The sequence below is a fragment of the Phyllostomus hastatus genome, unplaced genomic scaffold, assembly GCF_019186645.2.
Source record: "Phyllostomus hastatus isolate PE091 unplaced genomic scaffold, TTU_PhHast_1.1 phas_contig_196, whole genome shotgun sequence".
Taxonomy (NCBI): Eukaryota; Metazoa; Chordata; class Mammalia; order Chiroptera; family Phyllostomidae; genus Phyllostomus; species Phyllostomus hastatus.
The window spans coordinates 2127318-2149930 of record NW_025333709.1 but is presented as its reverse complement, the minus strand read 5'-3'; the positions used below and the strand labels follow the sequence as shown (position 1 = coordinate 2149930).

Below are 22613 nucleotides of genomic sequence, written 5' to 3'. Positions count from 1 at the left end.
AGAACTCCGAGAGCTAACGTCCCTCCCGTGCTCGGAACCGAATGAGACTCTGTCTATGCAGGGTGAGGCTTGCCACGTCCTGCGGGAGCCTAGAGCAGTCCGTCTCTTTCCGAGCCCACGCAGTCAACGTCGCGCGGTGGCGCTCACAGGTGAGTGAGGCACCCGGCCGCACGCCCTGGGGGCGTGCAAGCGGTACCGGAAGTCCAGCACCTGGGCTGTTAAGGGACCCTTTCTGGAACGCACGGGAACACGGTGCCCCTTCCAGGAAGGAGCGCCCCCTCACAGCCGAGCACCAGACACACCACTCGGCTCCCGGCTTGGTGACGAGGCCCCGCCCCCGAATCAGGCGGCAAAGCCCCAGTGACCTGGGACTGCCAGCTCCCCGTGGACATGAGTTCCCCAACTGCACGTCCCTCAGAACCGCCAGGCAGCTTTCCGAGCCTGCGGACGCCGAGCGAGGCTCCCTGCCCGGAGAGTCTACGGCGTGGGAGTGGCACGGGCCCACGGGCTTTTCGGAGAGCCCCCCGCGTGGCCGGGGCTGCAAACCCTGGCTCCCGCTCACACTGGGCTGCGCTCACCCAGCAGTCCCGGGAGCGGAGCTGAGCACGAGGGAGCCGGGTGGAGGGAGACGGGTCAGCCTCTGCCCCTAAAAAGTGTTTACAGTTCTGCTTTTAGCATAACGGGCCCCGTGTGGGAGACTTACCCCAGCCCCAACCGAGTGAACCCCCAGGCGAAAGCCACTCTGCTCGTTCACAGACAGAAGGACTCCCCGTACTTCAGCCACGGGAGCCTGGGATCAATGCTGAGCCACCAGAGGCTGCGTGCAGGAAAACCCAGGCCTGCCCACGTGCACCCCCCGCCAGAGAGCCCCCTCAAGGGAGGGTGCGCACACCTCTGGGGGGCGCTGTCCTGTCAAGGCCGGCCAGAGAGGCCACCGGCACACAGGGCAGAGCACCCCCGAGAGGCGCTGGGGACTCCAGTCCTGCCCCCCGCTGCCCGAGAGCAAGGTCGCCCGAGGTCAGGCCCTCCGCCCTGGGCTCGCTTTGGCTAACAGCTCCACGAGGGGGTGAAGTCTAAAAGGCCGGGGTGACTTCCAGCTCCTGGCACTGACGGCGATAAAAGGAACTTCGGCCATCAACCAGGAAAGTCACCAAGTACCCTTTCCCGCTGAGAATCAAAAGTGAAAGCAGAGGACTCGGCCACCATCCTGCCCAGCGGGCCAGACAGGACACACGCCCCCCTCCCAGCAGCCGAGGGAGCGCGGGCTGGGGGGACACAGACCCGTCCATCCGCCCCCTCCCTCCCGTCTTTCCTTCCTCCCGCGAGGAGCTGGAGAGCCCTCCGCACGCCCGATGTCCCCTTCCGCCCTGGCTCCAGCCTTCAGCGCACGAGCCTCCGGAGCTGCCGCATCAGAGAGCCCGTCTGACCCTCACACAGAGGCGCCGCTGCAGGCCGTTCCGCCGCAGGCGAAGGAGGCTCAGCGGGCAGCAGGGCGGACTCCAGCCCCCGGCTGACCCGCACCCCCCAGCAGGCTGGCAGTCCCGGCAGCTCTGTCTCCGCCTGCGTCGAGGCCACAAAAGCCACAACCGCCCCGGGCGAGCCCAGCCCAGCTGCCTCTGATGGACCCTCCACTCGGAACGCTGCTCCCTGTGCGCGAGCCGCTGGGTGAAGCAAGACTCTGGCCAGTGCCCAGAAATGCCTCCCCCGCTCCCGTGGGACCCAGACCGGCCAGTCGGCAGAGGGGCCGGGCTTCCTCCAGCCCGCCCCGCGCAGGCCAGGCCCCGCAGCGCTGGGGCGACGCCACCAAATATAGACAGGAAAGAGCCTCCTGCTGTCCGGGCTCAAGGGTGGGGGAGGGGTCCTCGCCGGCGTCTCTCCGGCCCCCGTAACACTGTGAGCTGCACTGAACGGGGTCCCCCCGCCCCGGTCACAGGCAACGTGGCACGCGTAGTGTGTGTCTCTTAGAGAGCGTCACACCATCACTGCAGAGAGGCTGCTTGCACGAGCTCACTCCTCAGGTGTGCAAGGCCTTCCGAAGCGTTCCGCCAGGCGCCTGTCCCACGGCTCCTCCCGGCAGGCAGCCTGGGGTGATGCGCTGAGTTGCTGCACGGTGTCCATTTCTCAGAGGAGGAGCCCAGGACGCCCAGGAACGGCCCTCTGCAAGGACAGCCAGCCAACACTAGAACCAGGACACAGGCCTTCGGGCTCTAGAGCCAGCGCTGCTGCCGGCGCCCCTGCGGTCCCCGGGGACGCCCCTGGCTCAGGGGGGCAGAAGGAGGTCTGCCTGCCCCCGGGGGCGGGGGGGGGGCCGCCTGAGATAAGGATCTCCACCAGCAGGCCGGCTTCTGTGCGGAGGCTCCCTGGGCAGGCGCGCACAGCTCCTTCGTGTCCCGAGAAGCCCCCTCTGAGGGCAGGAGGGGAATGAGGTGCAGAGGGTGCCCCACTGAGGTGGAGGGAGAGCCGGGGGCGCAGCGGAGCTCTAGGGCTACGGGTTTTCGCTTCAGCGGCAGCTGATAAGCTCACGAGATGCCGAGTGTGGCGGGCAGGGGCTCCAGGGACTGGGATGGGTGGCCGCACGAGTCCAGGGGCAGTTTGGCCTTGGGGCCCCAGGGGGTCCTCGAGGGACAGAGGCCTTGACCGAGCCCAGGTGTCCCAGGGAGGGAGCGCCCAGGACGCCATGAAGAGCTGATGATTGGCAGACAAAGAAATCCCCAGCTCGCCAAACCAGCCAGCGGCGACTCTCCTCCCCCCGACCTTTGTCCCAGACCCCTGACCTCCGGCTCCGCTCCACTCCTCACGAAGAGGTCGGCTAGAGGGGAGGTGGTACGGGTACACAGCCCGCAGTCTTCTCAGACCCCTGGCATCTGAGTGCAGTGCCTATAAAAGTCCAATCCTTGTCTCTCCTTATCGGTTCTGATGATGGCAGGCAGCATGGACGCCGGCTTTTCCGGTTTCAACGGGACAACAGGATGAGGTGCCAACACCCCGGGGCTGTGACAGTGGGCCCAGGGGGAGGACAGTGCATGTGGGGGACGTGCACAGTGTGGCGGGGGGAGAAGGGGCCGGAGTGTTCTGGCCGGAAAGTGGGTGGCTGGAGCTGTCATTAACAGGCGGGCAGGTCCGCAAGAAAAACGTGGGGATGGGACTGGGCAACGCGGCGTGAGGAACACAGCCAGCTGCGACTCCCACGGTCGCGCACAGACGAGACACTTCGTGGACATTTGTGGACGACAGAGAGGGAAGGAGGAAGGCGTGTGTCTGGGTGGAAATGACCAGGAGGCCCCCAGGTCCCGGGACAGACACTGGGCGGTCACCGATGCGGCCCGCTCGCAGACTCACTCCCTAGCGGCGTGTCGGAGCGCCTGGGCGTGCGAGATGCTGCCGGACCCTCAGAGCCCTGCCGGGCAACACGGCGCAGAGCAGAAGGGGGGGGGCGGGGCACACAGGGTTAAATGCAGACCAGGGCGCCCATGAGCCCCATAGAGGCCAGTGGAGAAGGAAGGAGCAGCAGCTCAGTGCCCTCGTGTTCCCATCGGCTACCATGCGCCCGCCCGCCGTTCACCGCCACCGTGAAGGCCATGCGCCCTCGGGACCACAGAGCACAGCCGCAGAGCCCCTCGGAGGGTTCGTCCAGACAAGTCAATCCCACAGGTGGGGCAGCCCCCGTGAAAGCCACAGGCCGGCCCTCGGCCCACCCTTGGAGAACAAGCCACTCCCGCAAGGGATGAGGGGTGGGAAGGAGGCACGGCCGGCCCCGGACGGGGGATCCGCAGGGTCTCAATGCCCAGCAGCCTGTTCTGTTCTGGCCACTGACTCAGTCTTGGACCTCAGTCAAGGCGACCGGCTCCCTCCTCGGAGCCGGGACTTCCCGAGGGCACAGGAGGGCACTCGCTGTGAGGACACACAGTGCGGGGGAGGGGAGGCGATCCATCGGGGGCTGGAGGAGACGCTGACCTTGAACAGCACGCGCTCGCACCTGGGGGGCGCCATGGGGTGAGGTTCAGAGCAGTTGCCTGTGTGCCTTCCCGCACGGTTTCTTGCCGTTCTAATGTATGGGGGCCATTCTTACAAAAACAGCAATGATTTTGTACAAAGCAAGTTACTTAAATCCTCTAGAAGACTTTTCCGGTGGATAATGAAATCAGTGGAGTGTGTTTAGCAACCGGCATCTTCTCAGTGGTAAAACTCCTCGGCAGAGACATCAAGCCAGAACAGCACGGCGCTGACGCAGGAGCAGGAGCGCACGAGAAAGGGCTCCTGGGGAGACCCGTCTTATGTGGGCGTGTCCACGAGAGGAGGGAGGGAACATGAATAAACGCTTCTTAGACTCCTATTGAGTGCCAACTGTGAAGCTAGCCCAATACCTAGGCTCTGCGCTTCGAAGACACTCAGGTTTACGTGCAATTGTGAGAACAGCCGTGGACAGGCCCCCGTGTCCCACCCAACCCCTCCCGAGGGTGACACCGTGCAGAACCACCGCACAGCCGGCCACCGACGCAGCCGGACGCAGAGCACTCCTCAGCACGGGGCACCTCTCATGGCCCTCTGATGCCTCCCTGCTTCCCTCCTGCCGCCCTCCCACTCCAAAACACCCCTCAACCCTCCCGCTAATCTGTTTAAAACTGTTACAGAGATCGTAAGTCCCTGCCGGGCAGGTCACGTGGGCAGTCACGCCAGGCCCCTACCCTCCTTAGTGAAAGGTGGATCTGTGCTCTGAGCCGGGCCCGCCCACTGACCTAGGCCTCCAGGTCAGCAGCCCTCTGAAACGCCCACCCAAGACAGCACGTGGTCTCGTCAGCTGTCCTGTAATCCAACCCCCCACCTGCCACGCTCCCCCCAGCCCTCATGGAATCTTCCTTAGGGTCCCCCCTTACAATGAAAGGCATGAGAGAAGTTGCAAAACTGTTGCTCTGGGCACCCGAGGTCTTGCTCCCTGGTGTATGTCATCAGCTTTGGCTCAGATAAGCTCTTACAAAAATCCTCTACAGGTCTACTGTAGCCCAGTGTAAAAAGAAAAAAGAACGGCCACCCTGGCTGGTGTGGCTCGGTGGATCAAGTGGCCGGCCTGTGAACCACAGGGTCGACTCCCACTCGGGGCACAGGCCTGGGTTGCGGGCCAGGTCCCCAGTGAGGGGGACGCGAGAAGCAACCACACACTGATGTTTCTCTTCCCCTCTTTCTCCCTCCCTTCCCCTCTCTAGAAGGGTTCTAGAGTATTAGAAACAAGAAAAGAAGAAGAAAGGGAGAAAACAACGTCCCACACACGGAATCGGACCGAGTGTTCACCACGCCGGGCGCAGGCCCCTCTGTCAGCCTGACTCTCGGGGGAGGCTCCTGGGGGCGGCGTGTCCCGGCAGGCGACACCTGCCTATGGCCAGGCGGGACTCCACGGGCTGGGGGTCTCCACATGTCACCGTCACCCCTGGAGGACACCTGGGCTGTGTCCAGTCTCTGGTTCCCAGAAATACAGGGGGCAGGAACGCTCGCACCCAGCGAGAACCAGTGAGAACCCGTTTCTGTGCGAACACAGGTCCTCCTGTCTCCGGGACAGACGCCCGGGGGCGTCACGGCCGAGCCCCGCGGAAGCTGCAGGTGCCTCTGTTTCTAAGAAACCGCCGGCTTCCCACAGCGGCCACGTTTCCGGTTCACGTCCCCACCGGCCACCGCGAGCGAGCCCGTGTCCCCACCAGCACCGGGGCCGTCACTGTTTTCTATGTCAGCCATTCTGACAGGTGTGTGGTTTAGTCTCGTTTCCCCAATGGCCAATGATATTGAACCTCTTCGCACTGATAATGATAACGGCTAATGATAGCTGTACGTCTCCTTCAGTGAAATGTCTTCACGTTTCCTAACCATTGTCCTAGTCCGGTTGTTTTGCTGTTGAGTTTTGAGAGTTTCTCCTTTATCTTAGATACTGGTCCTGCGTCGCACTGTGCTTCGTGAATGTTTTCTCCCAGTCGGCGGCGGGCCTTCTCGCCCTCTGACAGAGCCCCGAGCGAGGCCGTGTTGTTGAGCCGGGGAAGCCCCACCTGCCGGCTCCTCCTCGTGCGGACTGCACTTCCGTGTCGAGTCCGAGCGGGGATTCTGGGTCCAGCCCTCAATCTCAAAGACGCCGCGGGCGTTTCTCCTAGAGGCTCACGGTCCTGCACGTGTGCCTGGGGCCCCTTCCGAGGCGCCCGTGTGCACGGTGTGAGGCTCGGGTCAGGCTCACGGCGCCCCCGGACGTCCAGCGCCCCAGGAGCGGCCCCGCACCTGCCTGGGACGAGACTGTGTGCTCGGTGCGTCGCAAGCCCTGTTCGGTGAAACCTCCGCGCCGGCGACATACCGGACGGACAGCGTGAAACGTCCAGTTAGAACGTCTGAAAGATGTAGGTCTGAACAAAGCCTGACAACAGCTAAAAATGTACAGTAAGAAAAAGAATGAGCGTGTGCACCTGTGAGCCAGGAATTCACTCCCGCAGGAAATAAAGAAAAGTCACCACGGTAAACCCCCGTGACAGGGCGGCAAACGTTTCTGTCTAAGCGCGCCTGATGTGTGACTCCCCGCATCATGAAAGGCAAGACTGAAACTGAAACATTCAAATACTTCGCAGGACAGTTCCGTTCTAATGACTGTCTAGGGAGGATGGCAAGAAGGCCGGCCACGCCAGGGCCGCTCCAGCCTGTGGGTGGTCCAGGGCCTCTGGGTCCGGAACCAGACCGCCGGGCTGGCTCCCTCCGCTGCTTGGAGCTGGGCACCCCGTCCTGACCTGGGGTGAACGCCCACGCTCTCGGCCGGTGACTGCGAGGACAGAAGGAGGGCGCGTGTGCGAAGCCGCTCTCGACGCCCAGCCCCCGGGAGCCCCTCACTCGTGAGCAGTGACGACCCTCACCGGAGGGAAGCAGACTTCCTCTCTCACGTTCCCAGGCTCACCCTGGGAAATGCAATTGGCGGGGACTGCTGGCAAAGGAAGAAAACCAAAATACTTGCTCAGTTTTTATTAACAGATGTTTTAGAAAGGTGGATGGGGAGGAGGAGAAGGAGGAAGAGGAAAAGGAGGAGGAGAAGCAGGAGGTGGAGAAGAAGGAGGTGGAGGAGAAGGAGGTGGAGGAGAAGCGGGAGGAGGAGGAGAAGCAGGAGGAGGAGTGGGAGGAGGAGGAGAAGCGGGAGGTGGAGGAGAAGCGGGAGGAGGAGGAGAAGCGGGAGGAGGAGGAGAAGCGGGAGGAGGAGGGGGGGAAGCGGGAGGAGGAGAAGCGGGAGGAGGAGGAGAAGCGGGAGGAGGAGGAGGAGGAGAAACGGGAGGCAGAGGAGGGCCGAGCTTCGGCGCGCACAGGCCAAGCACAGGCCAGGCCGGCTCTCCGCAGGCCCCCTTCAGCCGGGCGATCAGACGGCACACGGAGAGGGCACGTCCTGCCGGCCGCCGCCCCTGTCGCACACCATCTCTGACGGCACCCGGAAAGGACAGCACCTTGAGTGGGCGGTGTGCCCCGGGCAGGAGAGCTACAATTTTCCTAAAGAAACCACAGCTCAGAAAGTGACCCACATAGGAGGTGCCAAGCTATAAATACTTGGCGGCAGAAGCTGATGTCATGCTTTCTGTCCAGACGACACCCAAATAAAACTTGCCGAAAGCGCACAGAAAGCAAGCAGCAGGAACACAATGCATCGTGCCGGTCGGACACTCACCGCCCAGTGCCGGACGCCCTCCAGCACCGAGGCGCGCAGCCCCCTGCACGGTTTCTCTCCTCGCGGCACAAAGCCTTCCGACTGCACTTGCACACCGCCCGTCTCAACCAGCAAACTTCCAGGCCCTGCTCTAAGCCCGGAGCCCCTCAGCAAAACCCAAGACGCGTGGGAATATTTCGCCCAAGTGGGCAACGGCAGGGAAGTCTGACCCGTCACAGCCAGCAGCAAACCCACCCGCTCTGAAATGCCCCCTTGCTGCTGGTGGGCCCCTCGCTCCAGCCCCAGAGAGACACCCCCCAGGACTGAGGGTGACAGCAGGCCAACTGGAGGGCCGTCAGACTGACCTGCCAGGCCCTGGCTCAGGCATTGCGCACCCCTGCTCGGTCAGCCTCAGGGAGCCAGCACCTCTGAACAGTGTGCGTGCCATGGCGGGACCAGGGCCAGGCCGTGGTGAGAACGGGTGCCCCAGGACTGTGCAGACCCCTCGGGCCCCACCACCCCCAGGCTTGCCTTTGGGGCACGGGCGGGGTCTGTGCCCGAGGACCATCCCCTCTCCGCCCCCCTTCCATACGTGCTCTCGGGAAAAGCTCCGGGGTAGCACCCGGCACCCAGAGTGCAGCACTCAAGAAATAGTTCCTGGAATGAGTGAATGCAAATCACTAGAATTTAACGAGTTTTCTAAAGTGTGTCATCTCTCTTGGAAATGATGCCATGAGCTTGAGGAGGTAGCTTAGCTTCTCACTACCGCAGTTTCATCATGTGTAACATGTCAGAATAACAGTATTCACACGCAGGTTCGGTGTGAAAACCCTAAGACCCAGCTCACATCCCGAGCTCGGTACCTAGGACCTGGCACGTGGCAGGTGCTCAGTCAGCCAGCGTGAGCATCAGCTGTCACCGCCCAGGGTCTGGCTGCCGCGTGGGACCCGGTGCCCCGTGCAGACCGCCGGGAGCGGGGCTTCGGGAACAGCATTCGTCAAGTACTCACCACTTCGTTTTTAAAGACGCCCCAAACTGCCATGAGCATTTGTGAGTGCACGTGGGAACCGCCACCGCGGCCCCCGTGAGCCTCTGCTCTCCGTGCGCAGCGCTCCCAAGGGCCTCACTGCGTGCGTGCGGCTTCTCTGCAGGAGCGAGCAGGTGCACCAGGCGGGCAGAGACGGGAGGTGAAACTGAGTGACCCCAATGTCCAGTGTGGGCTGGGCGCGCACAGGTGAACCGCCGACCCTTTGTGCCAACGCAGAACACTGCCCCTCGCTCCTCTCCGGCGGGAACCCAAGGCTCCGAGGCTGAGACCTGCCTAAGCAAGGACGGCGTGACTCTGCGCCGTCCTCAGAGTGCAGCCACTCCGGGGGGCGGGGACCACCAGCTGCCCCGTCCCACCCCTGCCCAGGGCGGTCAGCCCCCCTCCTGCATCGGATTCTGGACTGTGACCCCCCCAGGGGTCACAGATGTGCCTTCGTTGGTTGGTCAGCTCCGCCACACCTGGCGCCGCCCAGAGAGGAGGGCGGTGAATGACCGGCTGCAAGGCCGCTCAGGAAACAGACCCTCATCCGCCGTCCTGCTGGGGCCAGGGAACGGACGCACCACCACTGGTTATCGCTGCGAGCAGGCCAGAGCCAGGCCGCCCGACCCCCGACCCCCGACCTCTCGGGAGCGGCTTGGCCCGGACTCCTGCACACACGCTGGGGGCAAACAGCGAGGCCGGACGAGACACGAAGACCACCCATCAGAGAGAGAATCGGTGGACAGGGGAAGGGAATTCACACAGTCCGTCACGGGCCCGACGTCCCACACAAAGCCAAGCCCGCCTGCATAGGAAGGCTAAGGCTGAAGAGCAAATCCAAAACAGGTGCCCAACCCCCGACACGATCACCCAGCACAGAGCCGCCAGGTGAGTGTGCGCGCACCTTCAGCGTGAAGGCGGCACGGCCCGTCCTCGGAGCGAGGGGGCTCTCGGAGATTCGTCAGGACGGTTTTCTTCACCAGTGCCCCTCGAGTCCTGCACCGTAAGTCAGCGAACACGCATGCACACACAATCCACACATGAACTGCACCACGCAATTCACATATCTGGGGAGCTCGACAATATCCACCTTTCTATACGTGGCCTTTTTGGAATGGATTTGGTGACCCCATATTAGGGGGTCGCCCTTCTCCGAATGACAGCTAAACCCAGTGGCTTTATCCGCATTTTTGCGCGGTCACTGTAATGGACAAAGGAAAGAAGGAAAGACGGCTTAATTAGCGAAGAAGCGAACTTAATTTCCAGACTGTACTTGCTTCCACAAGCCATCTTCTAAATCACACGGAAAACATCATTAACTGAACTCAGACGACTTTCTCAAACTAAAAAGGCTACTCACGAAATCCCCACCATCCCTTACCAGGAACAGTGCAATCCTAAAGGGCAAAATGCCGGCACTCCCCCCTTAGAAGAAGTATCTGTATCAAAAGGTTTAGAATGTCAAAAGACAGCTTAGGCGGGCTTTCAGATCAAAAAGCAGAAAAATCCGCACTGCCTGTCCAGGGATGTCCTAGACTCTCGGTAAAAAGTTCTCTAAATCTCAGAATTCCTTTCCACACACACAAAGTAAGGTTTATAATCCAGGAGAGGAACTAAGTAGTACCTAATCATTAACTTGTCAAAAGCAATATATATATTATACCAACTTGCCCCCAAAAACACCAAGTTTTGGAATCAGAAGACTAGATCAGGTTGGGAGCTTCCCCATCTACTGTGGGGCCGGGCGACACACCTGCCCACCCTCTCTCAGCTTCCATGCCCCGTTCCTTAACATAGGAGCGTTTTCTGTGAGCCCGTCTGCGAGACTGGCACAGAACAAAACATTTGCGAACACACAGCACTGGCCAGGGTGCAGAAAATCCGCCATCACCCTGGCCAGAGTGGCTCAGTTGGTTGGAGCATCATCTCGTAAACCAAAAGGTCACGGGTTTGATTCACGGTCAGGGCACATGTCTAGGTTGTGGGTTCAGTCCCCTCTCAGGTACATAGGAAAGGCAACTGATGGATGTTTCTCTCTTGCATGGATGTCTCTCTCCCTCTCTCTCCCTCCTCCCCCCCCTAAAATCCTGAGCATGGCCTGTGCTCAGGTGAGGATACAAAAAAGAGGCGCCCGCCCAGCCATGCAGACTGCTGCAGTGCACGCAGCCACGCAGACCGCTGCAGTGCAGTGCTCCTCCTCACCCCCGGAGACTGGGAGACGGGGAGCGGCCCGAACCCCCGCCCCAGGACGCCAGACAGCCGAGAATGCTGTTTACGTTCCGCCTCACTGTGTGTCTGCAAAGGAGACGCGACTCTCCCTGTACACTTGACTGTGCCCAGGACACCTTGCAAATAGACCCAACGGAAGCAGGTGTGGGGTTGCAGGGCAGAGACCGGCGACGGGAGAGGGGCCTCCCTCTCTAGGGCCTGGGGAATGGCGTCCCACTGCTTGCTCACATTTGAAGCCCAGCACTGAAGCAAATGTGCTGACCCAGCCGTAACGGACAGAAGGCCACCACGTGCCCGTCCACGGGCGACGCCTTCGTGCCAACACGGGAGGCAGAAAAGCACCTCGCCGACGGTGGTGGGGGGACGGGGGGAGCGAGGGGAGCAAACCGTGAGACGCACAGAAGGGGACCACGGTGGCAAAGAGCTGGCAGTGGACAGAAGCCGGTGCCCGTCACGGGTGAACCGCGCCGGCGCCGAGGCCGCCCGGTGGCAGCCGTCCTAGTGAGGACCTTTGAGGCCGACGGGCCGACAGTCTCCAGGCCCTCGGACTCCCATCAGTGCGGAAAACTTCCTCCGGGGGACGTGCCACAGCCCACAGTGCACGTACACGACACATCTGTCATTTATAGTCTCACCAACAAGGAAAGATGAGCGGCTGAAGATACAGACAGCGGCCAGACCTCACGCAGAAACAGAACTGTGACCCACAGCCCGCGGCCACCGGCCCAGGTGGCCGGCCTGCTCTCAGTGAGGCCGCAGGAGGCCAGCCTGCCGTCTCTCGTGACAATCCAGGGGCTGGGCCACGATGCTGGCGACAGTCAGCCAGGACAGGGTCGGTCACTGACAGTCGCCCTGATTTTGCCCCACGTCCAACTTAATACTAGCCTGCCACCTGGGACACCCCCTTCTAGAAGCTTCCTCAGGGGACCCCGGGGCCTCACCTTCTCAGCTAGGAAGCTCTCCCACCCCCCTGCCTGCCTCTGGTCTCCGCCAAACCTTGAACTCCGAATACACAGCGCCTGCCTTTCTCATGCGCTCAGTTCGTCTACCCCACAGAGCGGAGGCTGAAGCCAGGCGTGCCGCACAGCTGGTGGCCAGCCAGGCCGTGGCCCAGAGGCCAGCAGCTCAGAGGCCAGGCCGTGGCCCAGAGGCCAGCAGCTCAGAGGCCAGTCCGTGGCCCAGGGGCCAGCAGCTCAGAGGCCAGTCTGTAGCCCAGAGGCGCAATTCTGTGCATTCCAGGCTGGAGGGACCATCCCAGGCCGTCTGTCTTCCCACAAACCCGCTGCCCTGAGTTCTTAGTCACCCCCCCACCGTTCGGGGAAGTAACCACGTGTGAAGGGAAGGTCAAGGGCTTTGAAGTCAAATTCTTAGTGTAAGCATTTCATTTCTGCCCCTTAGAGAGTGATGTAGCCTGGAACACCTTTCGTTCAACATCTCTAGGCTTCTGAAGCCTTCATCTCCAGTAGAAATCATGCTTCCCTCTGAGGTCACACTAAATGCACTGCCCCATGTACAGCAGCCGGCAAACCCTGGGATCCTCAGCAGCCGCAAACCCCTCCCTCAGGCCCACCTGGCCCCCGGGGAAGACGCGGGGGCAGCCAGTAAAACGCCGAGGACCCCGACCCCAACCTCGGCACCTTTGTTCAGAGAGGAGATGTACCGAGGCTGCCTCACTGGGATTTGTTTCCGTTTTCCAACTTGGCGACGGGCCACATCCCACCTTACCTATAAAGCCCGACCCAGGGGGTTTCTGAGACCCTCCTGATCAGTCGCTGGGAAAGTGACTGTTCCACACTGCCCCTGTCCTCCTGTTCTCACGGGGCCGGGCGTGCTGCACTGCCTCCTTCTTCAATCCCCTTCAGCATCAAAAACAGGACTTTAATCTGTGACACTGTTAAAGTGTATTATCTCACTCCTTAAACCCTCTTCCCAATGGGAAATGAAACTTTAATATTGTAACATTGTTACGAGCAGGAAAGATAAGATATGCCTAAGAGTCAAATGGAAATTTTGTTTAAAAAGTCCGTCATGGCCGGTCCGGGCTGGCGCTGAGAAGAGATTTGGGGCGGGGTCAGCAGTGACTCACTGACTCACCCCGGCCCCCCTCCCCAGGGGGAGCATGCCCTCACACCACCCACTCCGGAGGGGGGAGCGGGTGGGTGGGGCCCACGCTGCTCCAGGCTGCAGTCCCTGTCGCTGGCTGGGGCACTCTCCCCTCCTCCCCTGCCATCCAAGTGTCCAATCCCTGAAGCTGTCCCCGAGCTTCTTCCCCCAGGAGCAAGTCCGGCCATCTCGGCCTTTCCTTCCAGCAAAACCACTCAGTTCTACATCTGCCTCCCAAGCAGCCAGGTCGGCCTGAAGAGCCACGCCCTTCAGTCCACCAGGGGCCCTGGTCGGGGCCTGGGCCAACTCCACGAGTCGGGGTCGGGTGCAGGAGGTGCAGAAAGCTCCCGGCTGCCACCTTGACGGACGGCAGCACGCTCCTGGCAGGCGAGGCAGCCACGGGTTTCCCACGGGCCACCCGGAGTCCTCGGTGGGCGCTCTGGAGCCCGCCCCCGCCCTGGCTCTCGCTGCCCGGCTCTCACTGCCCGTGTGCTGTTGCGGGTCAAGGCCCCCGCTATGCCTCAGTTTCCTCACCAGGAAGTGTCACAGTGACAGCCTCGCTCCAAAAGCCGCATGAGTTGGCAGAGGGGATTCCACAGAACTGTTCTGAAGAGTGAGTACAGGTTAGATGTCATTAAATACATATGTACGTACGCACTGCCCTTGTGAAGCAAGGAAATTGCTGGAATGCATGCTTAACTGTTAACAGGCAAACTCCTGCTTTTTGACCCATGTTATCTTCAAAATCCTGCAGGAAAATGATTCCTCGCCCAGAATTCTATACTCAGCCAAACGAGCAAGTGAGTGCGAGAGTAAAATATTCCGACGTCATACATGATCATGAGAAAAGTACTCCTTAGCACGCTGCTGGTGACAGCGGACGAGGCGGCACCCGGCCAGGGAGGGCGTAGGGTACTCTCGGGGAGGGACAGCGCAGCTCCAGGAGGACGAGGACGGGCGTGTGTGCGGCGGGGACAGCGCCCGGTCTGCAGGAAAGCAGGGGAGTGGGAGGTCCAGAGGGAGTTATCGCGGGGAGAGGCCGACAGGGCTGGCTCCCTGACGTGTACGAATGTGTGCGCAGGCAACCGAACCGTTTTTTGGTTGTTTTTTTTCGGGGAGTGCGAATAAATGACAGATACAAAGAAAAAACAAAACAGGAGAGAGGAAAAAGTATAAAAAAGGAAATGAAATCAAAATAGACTAAATAAGTCAGCTGCGAATGCTATCATACCATAACCAGTGCTGCTGAATGTCAAACTGACACCGTCACCACCAGCACACGAGAGGACTGGGGGGGAGGGGGCAGTGGGGGCAGGGATGACGGGCTGAGTGCCCCCACCACCACCCCAAGGCACAGAGTCTGCAGACACGCCAACCCCGAAAGGGCCACTCTGGGCGCAGGGGTCAGGGCGGAGGAGGGCAGGGCAGGTGCTGTTTTTTTGTTCTAAGCTTTGTAGAACTCTCCACTCTTAAAACTATGCGCCTGTATAACTTTGTTCAGAACGGGTATCTAATTGTTAAACAACATCTTGACACCTGACTGGCAGGGATGTCCCACTGGGTGGTGTGTTTTTACACCTTCGAGAACCCGAACCCTGCAGACGTGCGGGGAGCCGCAGGCCGCCCCCCGCCCCCCGTGTACGCACCCACAGTGCAGGCTGCAGGGGTGCTGCACAGCGTTTCGGGTGGATGGTGGATTCCTGAAGGCCAGGGTGAAAGTCTGAGGATCAGAGATTCTAGTCTCTTACAGGACATTTATTGCAAATCAGAGCTTCTCACTTACTATAAAGAAAAAAATGAACCCTAACGAAAACCGCCTTAAAACATCTGCATGGTCCAATGAGGTCACGCTTGGTCTTAAACACTGGGTGACTGTCACCAGCCGTCTCCTTGACCCGAAGGTCACGCCTCACCCCTCGCTGTGGATGGAGGGAAAGACTGTTTATTGGGCTTTGCTTAGGCCTCGAAGCAGAGTCCCTCACACTCAGGAACCCGAGTCCCTGCTGGGCTGACTCAGCTGTTTCCGTTTGGACACGAAGTCACGCCCCTCCACCCCGGGAAGAAAGAGCCCTTCACGCAGCCTCTGGGAAGGCGAGGCCCCGACCTCCCCACAGGGGCGTTTTTTCTAGAAACTCCTCTCATGACTTCTTGGCCAAACTCCTCTGATCAGAGCGGATGACTCAAATGCTCAAACACAAAATCCAGCTCTGCTGCCGACGGCGCCATCTCGTCGCTGTAACCCTCACCATCCGCTCGAGGGCAGGTCAGGTGAGCGGTGTTGTCACGTAACAGGGATCTCGAGGGTGCGGCCAATTTGCTGAAAACGTTGGTGGCTCGGCGTATTCATTTGCCACCTGAGGGTAGCAGTGACAACACCACTGGGCGTGGTCATCAACGGACCTGGTGACTGTGGAAGGCGGGAGGGTGGCCCCCACAGGTGTGCACGCTTCAGGCCTGGAACCTGTGACTCTGTCACAGCACAGAGCAAAAGGCCTTGGCCAAGCCTCGCTGAGGGGACCTTCTCGGGCTACCGCGGCGGGCCCAGTCTGAGCGCTGGAGCCCTTAGGCTCAGAGAGCTTTCTCCAGGTGGGAGCGATAGATATGGCAGATGGGCGGGCAGGACACCGGAGCAGAGGCCGAGGGTCCTCGCTGGGCCTGGGGGCCTGGGGCTCGTGGGCAAGGACCGCAGAGGGGCTCTCAGGGCTGAGGGCCCCTGGCTGGCAGCCAGCACGGGACAGGCCTCTATGCCTGCCAGGAAGCCCGCGCGGCGCAGGCGGCCGGCCCTGCCCACACCTTGTCCTTCACCCCGGGAGACCCGAGCCAGACGTCTAGCCCACAGAACCGTGGGATCATGGGCCTGTGTTGCTTTAAGTCCTAAGTCTGTGGCCATTCGTCACAGCAGCAACGGGAAACTCACACAGTGACGCACACATGAAAACACCCCGTGGAGCACCTGTCCCGGGGCTGACGGCCGACAAGAGGCAGCTGGCTCCCCCATCAGAAGGCAGGACGGCCGCCTCCCGCCCAAACAACAGAGCGAGACCAGGTCTGACACAGGCAGCCCGGGGAATTCCACACTGCCCGGGACACCTACACACTTCAGGTTTCGGGAAATTCACTGCCCCTCCTTTAACTTACACGCCTGCTGACGCCCGACCTGCCTGGCAGCCCCTCAACAGCATGTGGGAGAAGGCCGGCCCGACCCCCAAATGCCCCTGAGGGCCTGCGGAGGAGCTCCTGACACCGCACTGAAGTCCCATTCGGGTCTCCTCTCCAGCCGACAGTGAGCCCCGGCCCGTCACCCCGAGTCCCACCCCTGCACGTCCGTCAGCACGAGCACGGTGCGGTGTGCGAGCACATCACAGGTGGACTGCACAGAGGCCCACCTACCAAATGCACAGTCCCCGAGGGCCGGTGCCTGAGCTTGGGGCCTCTTCTCCCTCCTGCTGCCAGCCGGGGGAGCGGAGGCCCGTGGGGTCGGTGGCAGGAAGAGGGGGCTGGCAGGCCAGCGGCGGCAGAGAAAGAAAGGTGGGGCGGTCTGGTGGTGGGAGACGCCCCGCACAAACGGCGCCTGGCGTGGAGGGGAGCAGAGCCCCGGGGGGGTACCAGGGGGATGCTGGCTGCCTTCTGGGAATTTCAAATGAGACCAGGGCCGCTTTGCTGACCTTGACCTCGGGTCGCCTACTGCCTTTCCCAACCTCCAGACGGGTCAGTTTGGAACTGAAGCGTCAAGAAAATACGCTTCATTCAAGGAATAACTGAAGAGACCGCTGAAGGCTGAACTGTATACATTCGGTAGCCTTGTTGACAAAAGATGAACAGTAACTGAAAGTTGAATTCTGTGTTTCCCCAACATACTGAACTATCAAACAATTAAAGAGAGAAAACGAGCCTAGATGAAGTTGCCCAGCACACCTCCAATGCAAGATCTGTATATGAAACATTTGGAACTTTAAAGAAAAACCCACCAGATTCATTAAATTCTTAATGAAGCTTTTTTTAAACTCCTTGGCAACATCGTATTTTGCAACTTACTGAATCTCACTGTGTCGGTGATTTCGTCTCCCCTCAGAGCGGCCCCCTGAGCTGGATGTCACTAACAGGAGTCCGTAACAACTCTACCTGGCAGACGGGGAACCGAAGCCCCGAGCAGCACTTGGACTTGGCCAAAGCCTCGCTAGGGCCCCATGTCTAGTCCGGGTCTCGGGTCTCCCGTCCAAAAGAACTGAAGTAAGTTAGCGTCACTGTACAACGTGTAGTTGCGTCTTCTCAACACCCAGAAAGCTTTCGAGGTGGCCCGGATAACAGACACACACATGACAAGGACTTTAACATGGAGAGGAGAGAAAGAAAAACCATTTGGTAGGTGATGTGGACAGGCGAGGGGGCGGTTAACACAAAGACTTTGACTTGTAGTCTGAGAAAAGTTTACCTTTGAACTTGTCACTTTCAGGCCAGTAACGCTTGAAGGGAAAGGGGGGTTCTGGAGCATCATACACACCGGTGCGTTCAGCGGGCGAACCCGGCTCTCCGCCCGGGCCCCTGGGGAGACACAGGACTCTCTTCCTTCGGTGAGGAACGAGAGGGCGGCTTTGAATGTGGCCTTCGAACTCCACCTTCCCCCTCCGCAGGCACGCCCCTCCAGGAAAGACCCCTCGTCACCCGCCCCGTCCACGTAAACGCCAGGCCTGCCGCCGACCAGTTCCCCTCTCCGCGCAGGACAAGCGTTCGCCGGTTCAGCTGCGGCGGAAACGCTAGAGCAGCGCAGTCTCAGAAAGCCGCGAAGAAAACCCAGCTGTTTCTGAGGACCCTCCTGGAGTGAGGTCCCTAACGAAACCAGCCGTGTGCAGCACGAAACACAGCGCTTCTTTTTTTAAACCCAGAGAAGACAAAAGTCCGGCGGGGTCAAGTGAAAATTGTGACTCGGAGGCACCGCCGCCCGACCAGACCGCCGCCCGCGGTCTCCCACGCCCGCCGTCACCCCACAGGAGCAGCGGGCACACGTGTGCCGTCGGAGAGAGCCCGTCTAGCCAAGCAGGTCCACTGGGAGGGGATGAGCATCTCAAAGGGTTAATTACCATATTCCTTGGGATTGGAGCTTTCTTATAAGTCATTTAACATACGATGCACTTTTTTTGCAAGTAATCATTTTAAACTGTGTTTTAAACCATGATGCAAAACCACATACACCTCCTCGAGGCACCCCCAGAGTTCCATGTATTTCAGACTCCCCACATTGAAACCTCGGCTACAACCTGGGACACACAGAAGCTACAGTGGGCAGACGTCACGCAGCACGGAAAAGGCCGATGAAAGGCTGCCGCAGGGCTGCACCCAATGATTTCATCACGGCGCCCGCCCAGCCAATCACGTATATACGTATAGCACAGGTGTTGGAAATGAGCCATAATTTTGAATAGCACGCAAGACAACAGAACGAAGTTGAGCAAGCTCCCACCACAGACTCCAGAGCCTGGCCGTCACTCTGAGACAAGGTGCACGCCCTCCGGGAAGAGGAAAAGCAACTTCACTTCAGAATGGACACATGCAAAGATCCCCATTGTTCGGATCGCCGTCAGTCACTACGAGAACTCGCCTCCACCAGATCGGGCGGAAGGAATGGAAGGGCCAGGGCTGAGCGATTCTTGCCTGGTTTCAGACCCTCAGCAGTGAGGAACCTGAAAGCCAGGAGCAGTGGCCGTGCAGGGACAGAGCAACTTAATTCCAGAGCCAGAATCAGACCCAATAAATTCCAATCAAGTGCTCTACACTCTGCAACAAACACTGGGCAGTAAGAACAAATAATCTAAACACCCTCTGGAGAGTTGAGGAACTACAGATTCTAAACCACGCAAACTATGGGGTTGGCCAAAAAGTCTGTTCTGCACGATGGCTCTAGTGCTTTTAGTTGCCTTTAACTGCATTTGAAACAATTTATTAGACTGTATGGTGACAGCTGTCAGCTCGCATTTAAAAACCATCGTCAAAACTGGTGAATTGTTGTGTAGCAATTTTAATAGTGAAAATGAAAGAAAATATGCAACATAGCATGTATTTAAAAACCATCATCAAAGCTGGTGAATTGTTGTGTAGCAATCTTAATATTGAAAATGAAAGAAAATATGCAACATTTTTGGCATATTATGCTTTATTATTTCAATAATAATTTTATTATTAAAAATGCAACTGATGCAAAACAAAAAAGAGATTTGTGTAGTGTATGGAGAAGGTGTTGCGACTGATCGTACACATGAACAGTGGTGTGCGAACTTCCGCGCTGGAGATTTCCCACTGGACGCTGCTCCACGGTTGGGCAGACCAGTCAAAGTTGACAGCGATCAAATCGACACATTAATCGAGAACAATCAACATTATACCACTCAGGAGAGAGCTGACACACTCAAAATATCCAAATCAGTAAAGTTATTGGTGAAAATGAAAAATGTGTCTTTTAGTTTATGGAAAAAGCCATAAGGACTTTTTGGCCAAACAAATGCTTGAGTGCGTGGTACAGGAAGAGGGTCTCCCACTCGGCATTGCCTCCTCCCGCCTCTGGGCACACAGTGTGCCCACCTGCGCCACAGCACCTATTGAGCGGTGCCTCCGACTACGCATCTGTCCTCAGAGACCACAGCTCTCGGAGGGCAAGACACAGGACCCCAGGGAAGGCTTCAGCGGGAAGGTGTCACCCCAGCCGAGACCTTAAGGACGGGTGAGGGCGCTGCAGTGGCTGGAGCTGGGGGTGCAGGGATGGGACGGTGAAAGGCCCCGTGGGGGTCAGGAAGGGCCTGCCGGCTCCTTGGCCCAGACCAGACACTGCACGAAGTAGCGAATGTAGTGAAAGGCCTGGCCTTGACTCTGCATCCCTCGGGGCAGAGAACCACCCCTGGGCCACGGTAGGTGTTTTTGCAAGTTTGCCGAAAAGGCCGTGAACATTCCCCTCTACGGGAGTGGCTGAGGGACCCAGAGCCCGCAGGGCCCCGCCAGGCCTTGGCACCAGGCTGAAACCCGAGGTTCCCTTCCCTCCGGCAGCCTCCCCTCGAGGTCCCTTCGGAAACCTGACCTCCGGCTGTAACGGCCCGGGCCTCCTTCCGCGGCTGCGGATCCTCCTCCTTCAGACGCATTTCCAGCCCGCCAAATTCTTGGGAGCGTTTCCTCCACTCTCCAGGCGCTGAGGGCTGCAAAGTTAAATCTGGTTCACCAGATTTTTTTTTCCTCCCAATCCTAACGGCAGAATCAAGAAGCGCGGGGCAGAGGGGCTCGGCTCGCTCCAATCAGCGCCGGCTCCCGCTGGCCCAGCCTCGCGCCGCCGCCGGGCAGGAAACGCGGCGGCCTGGGGAGCCACCCCGGGCGTGCGCGGTGAAGGCCGGCGCTCCCCGGGGAAGGGGACCCGGCAGAGAGGGACGGGGCGGGTGGGGGTGGGGGGCAGCCCCGGGGGGCGCGGCCCGGCGGCGCCCCTCCCGCTCCTGCGCATCCGGCAAATCCGACAGTCACCACAGGGCGGGCGGGCCGTCCTACCCAGGCCAACTGCGCCCCCAACGCCGCCCGCCGCGCCCGACCTGCACCCCGACGGGCACCAGGGCCCTCACAACGACCCCTCAGCACACCAAGACCCCCAGCGTGCGCACGCGCACACACACGTTGCTGGGGTGGGGGCAGGCCCGGGTTCGCACTCCCACGAGTCACGTGGGGAGGGGACGGGGCAAAGCCCCCCAGCTCACAGGACAGCTGAGACACCACGCGCACGGGCCCACGCAAAGCCACGCTCGGTGACACACTCAGTGGCCAGTGGGGGGAACAAGAAAGAGCCCCCCCCCCAGGGTGGCCAGAGCCCCCGCGACCGAGGGTCCACGCAGTCACCCTCCACGAGACACACCGAACCGGTCACGCCCTGGCGGGGGGGAGGACGGCGGGGACGGCGGGGACAAACCCCCTGTTCGCAGGATGTCCAGGGCTCCCGGCCGAGCCGCCTCCGCGACACACAGGCCACGGGGAGGCAGCCACGCCTCGGGGCGAGCGGGGCTGAGACGCGGCGCCGTGCTGCCGGGGGGCCGGGACCCCGTGCGCGGGGCCGGGCCCGGCCGCACGCGGCAGCCGCGAAGCCCCCCCTCGGTGCCACTCCGCGGCCTAAAGAGTCCCGGGGCGCCCGGGCTCGCGACAGCCGGGCCAGTCCCCGTCCCTGTGCCCGCCCCGCGGTCCCGCAGGGCGGCGGCCGCCACCTCGAGCAGCGACCCCACGGCGCCCCCCTCAGCTGTGCCGCACCAGGCCCGGGAACCCCCGCGCCGTCCGGGATGCCTGCCGCCCGGGCCCCCGCCCGGCCCCGGGACCCCCGCCCGGCTCCGTGACGCCTGCGCCCCACAAGGGACCTAGGTCCCCCACCCTCCGGCCTGGGACCCTTGCCCGGCTGGGCCCCCCTTCCGGCCCCGGGACACCGACCCGGCCGCGCACCTCGCCCGCTCCGTGACCCCTGCCCGCCCGGGAATCCCCGTCCGGTGCCGGGACGCCGGCCTCGTCCGTCCTGCCGCCCGCGCCTCACCTCAGGCCGCCGCCTCGGCAGCGCCCGCTCCTGCCGCCAGCGCCGGGGTCGAGTGGAGCGGAACCGAGCACCCTGCAGAGCCGCTGCCGCCGCAACAAAGGAGCCCCAGGGCGGGGTCGCCTCCACCGTCGCTTCAGCCTGTCGCCGTCTAAGCCTCGGGCTCCGGTTCAGCTGAGAGGCAGCCGGCGCGAGGCTAGGGTCGGACTCCAGCACCGCGCAAGCGCACTCGCCCCACCCGCGCCCCTCCGCCCCGCCCCCCGCGGCTCTGGGCGCTCAGGGCCCGCCCCCCGACCAATGGAGAGGGAGAAATGCGAAGTGGGCGTGGTCCAGAGAAACAAAGGGAGGTGGGGCGGGGCTGCGGGGGCGGGGCTGCTGGTCCCGAGGGGAGGCCGGACAGAGGAGCGGCCCTATCTGCTGCCCCATCCGGGGAGGCCGAGCCTAAAGCCCACTCGGAAACTGCTCGGAAGGCCGTGCTCATCCCAAACCCAGAATTCAAGCTTGTAGGCGTGATCTGCCGTACATAAAGGGACACCGGGGCCCAAGGAGCGAGATCATGTGCCGCCCCAAGCCACATCGTCCCATTCACGCCTTTCTCTTGTATTCATTCAACGAACATCTGGACAGCCACAGGATGTGCGTGGGGAGTGGAGGCAAACACGCCCTCCTGAAAGGGGCTCGCTCCTTCAAGCATGACCAGTGGTCTCTCAGGGTCACTTTAGGGCTGGGAGAAGGAGCCAGCTGTCACCCTTTCCTGTCAGACCCATTGTGGTTCTGCTCTTCCTGCCCGAAATGCCCTCCTTTCCTCGCCTGTCACCGCACAGACCCGAACCCCATCTATCATCGTGACCCTCTGGCCTCGTCGTCATACCGGCTCTCTCGGCGTCACGGGGCCCAGCGCTGGGTTTCCCTACTTCAGCGAGCTCCTCGGGAGTCTCTAGGACCCCGGCTTCTCTGCCTGACCTCACAGCCTGCTGGGGTGTTAGGGTGACCCATGGCTCCAGCCAGATGTCCTCCTATTCACCGGGACGCTCTCGCCGGAAACCCCACGCCCTCCCAGGCTTTAAGCACCACAC

General features: G+C 60.9%; 1 protein-coding gene across 3 annotated transcripts in view; it reads right to left on the bottom strand.

The window, feature by feature from the left end:
- Positions 1–21737, bottom strand: part of AFAP1 (actin filament associated protein 1) — an 82775-nt gene extending 61038 nt beyond the window's left edge. The window contains exon 1 of one of the 3 annotated variants that reach the window (XM_045834051.1): positions 21541–21737. Coding sequence is in view for 1 of the 3 variants with exons in the window: in XM_045834050.1 (XP_045690006.1) it covers positions 20068–20128 (61 nt within the window). In the remaining 2 variants the exon portion in view is untranslated. Of the gene's footprint in view, positions 1–20067; positions 20130–21540 lie in introns of those variants that run through there. The other 2 variants (XM_045834050.1, XM_045834052.1) reach the window with 2 other exon arrangements.
- Positions 21738–22613: the final 876 nt, after the last annotated feature.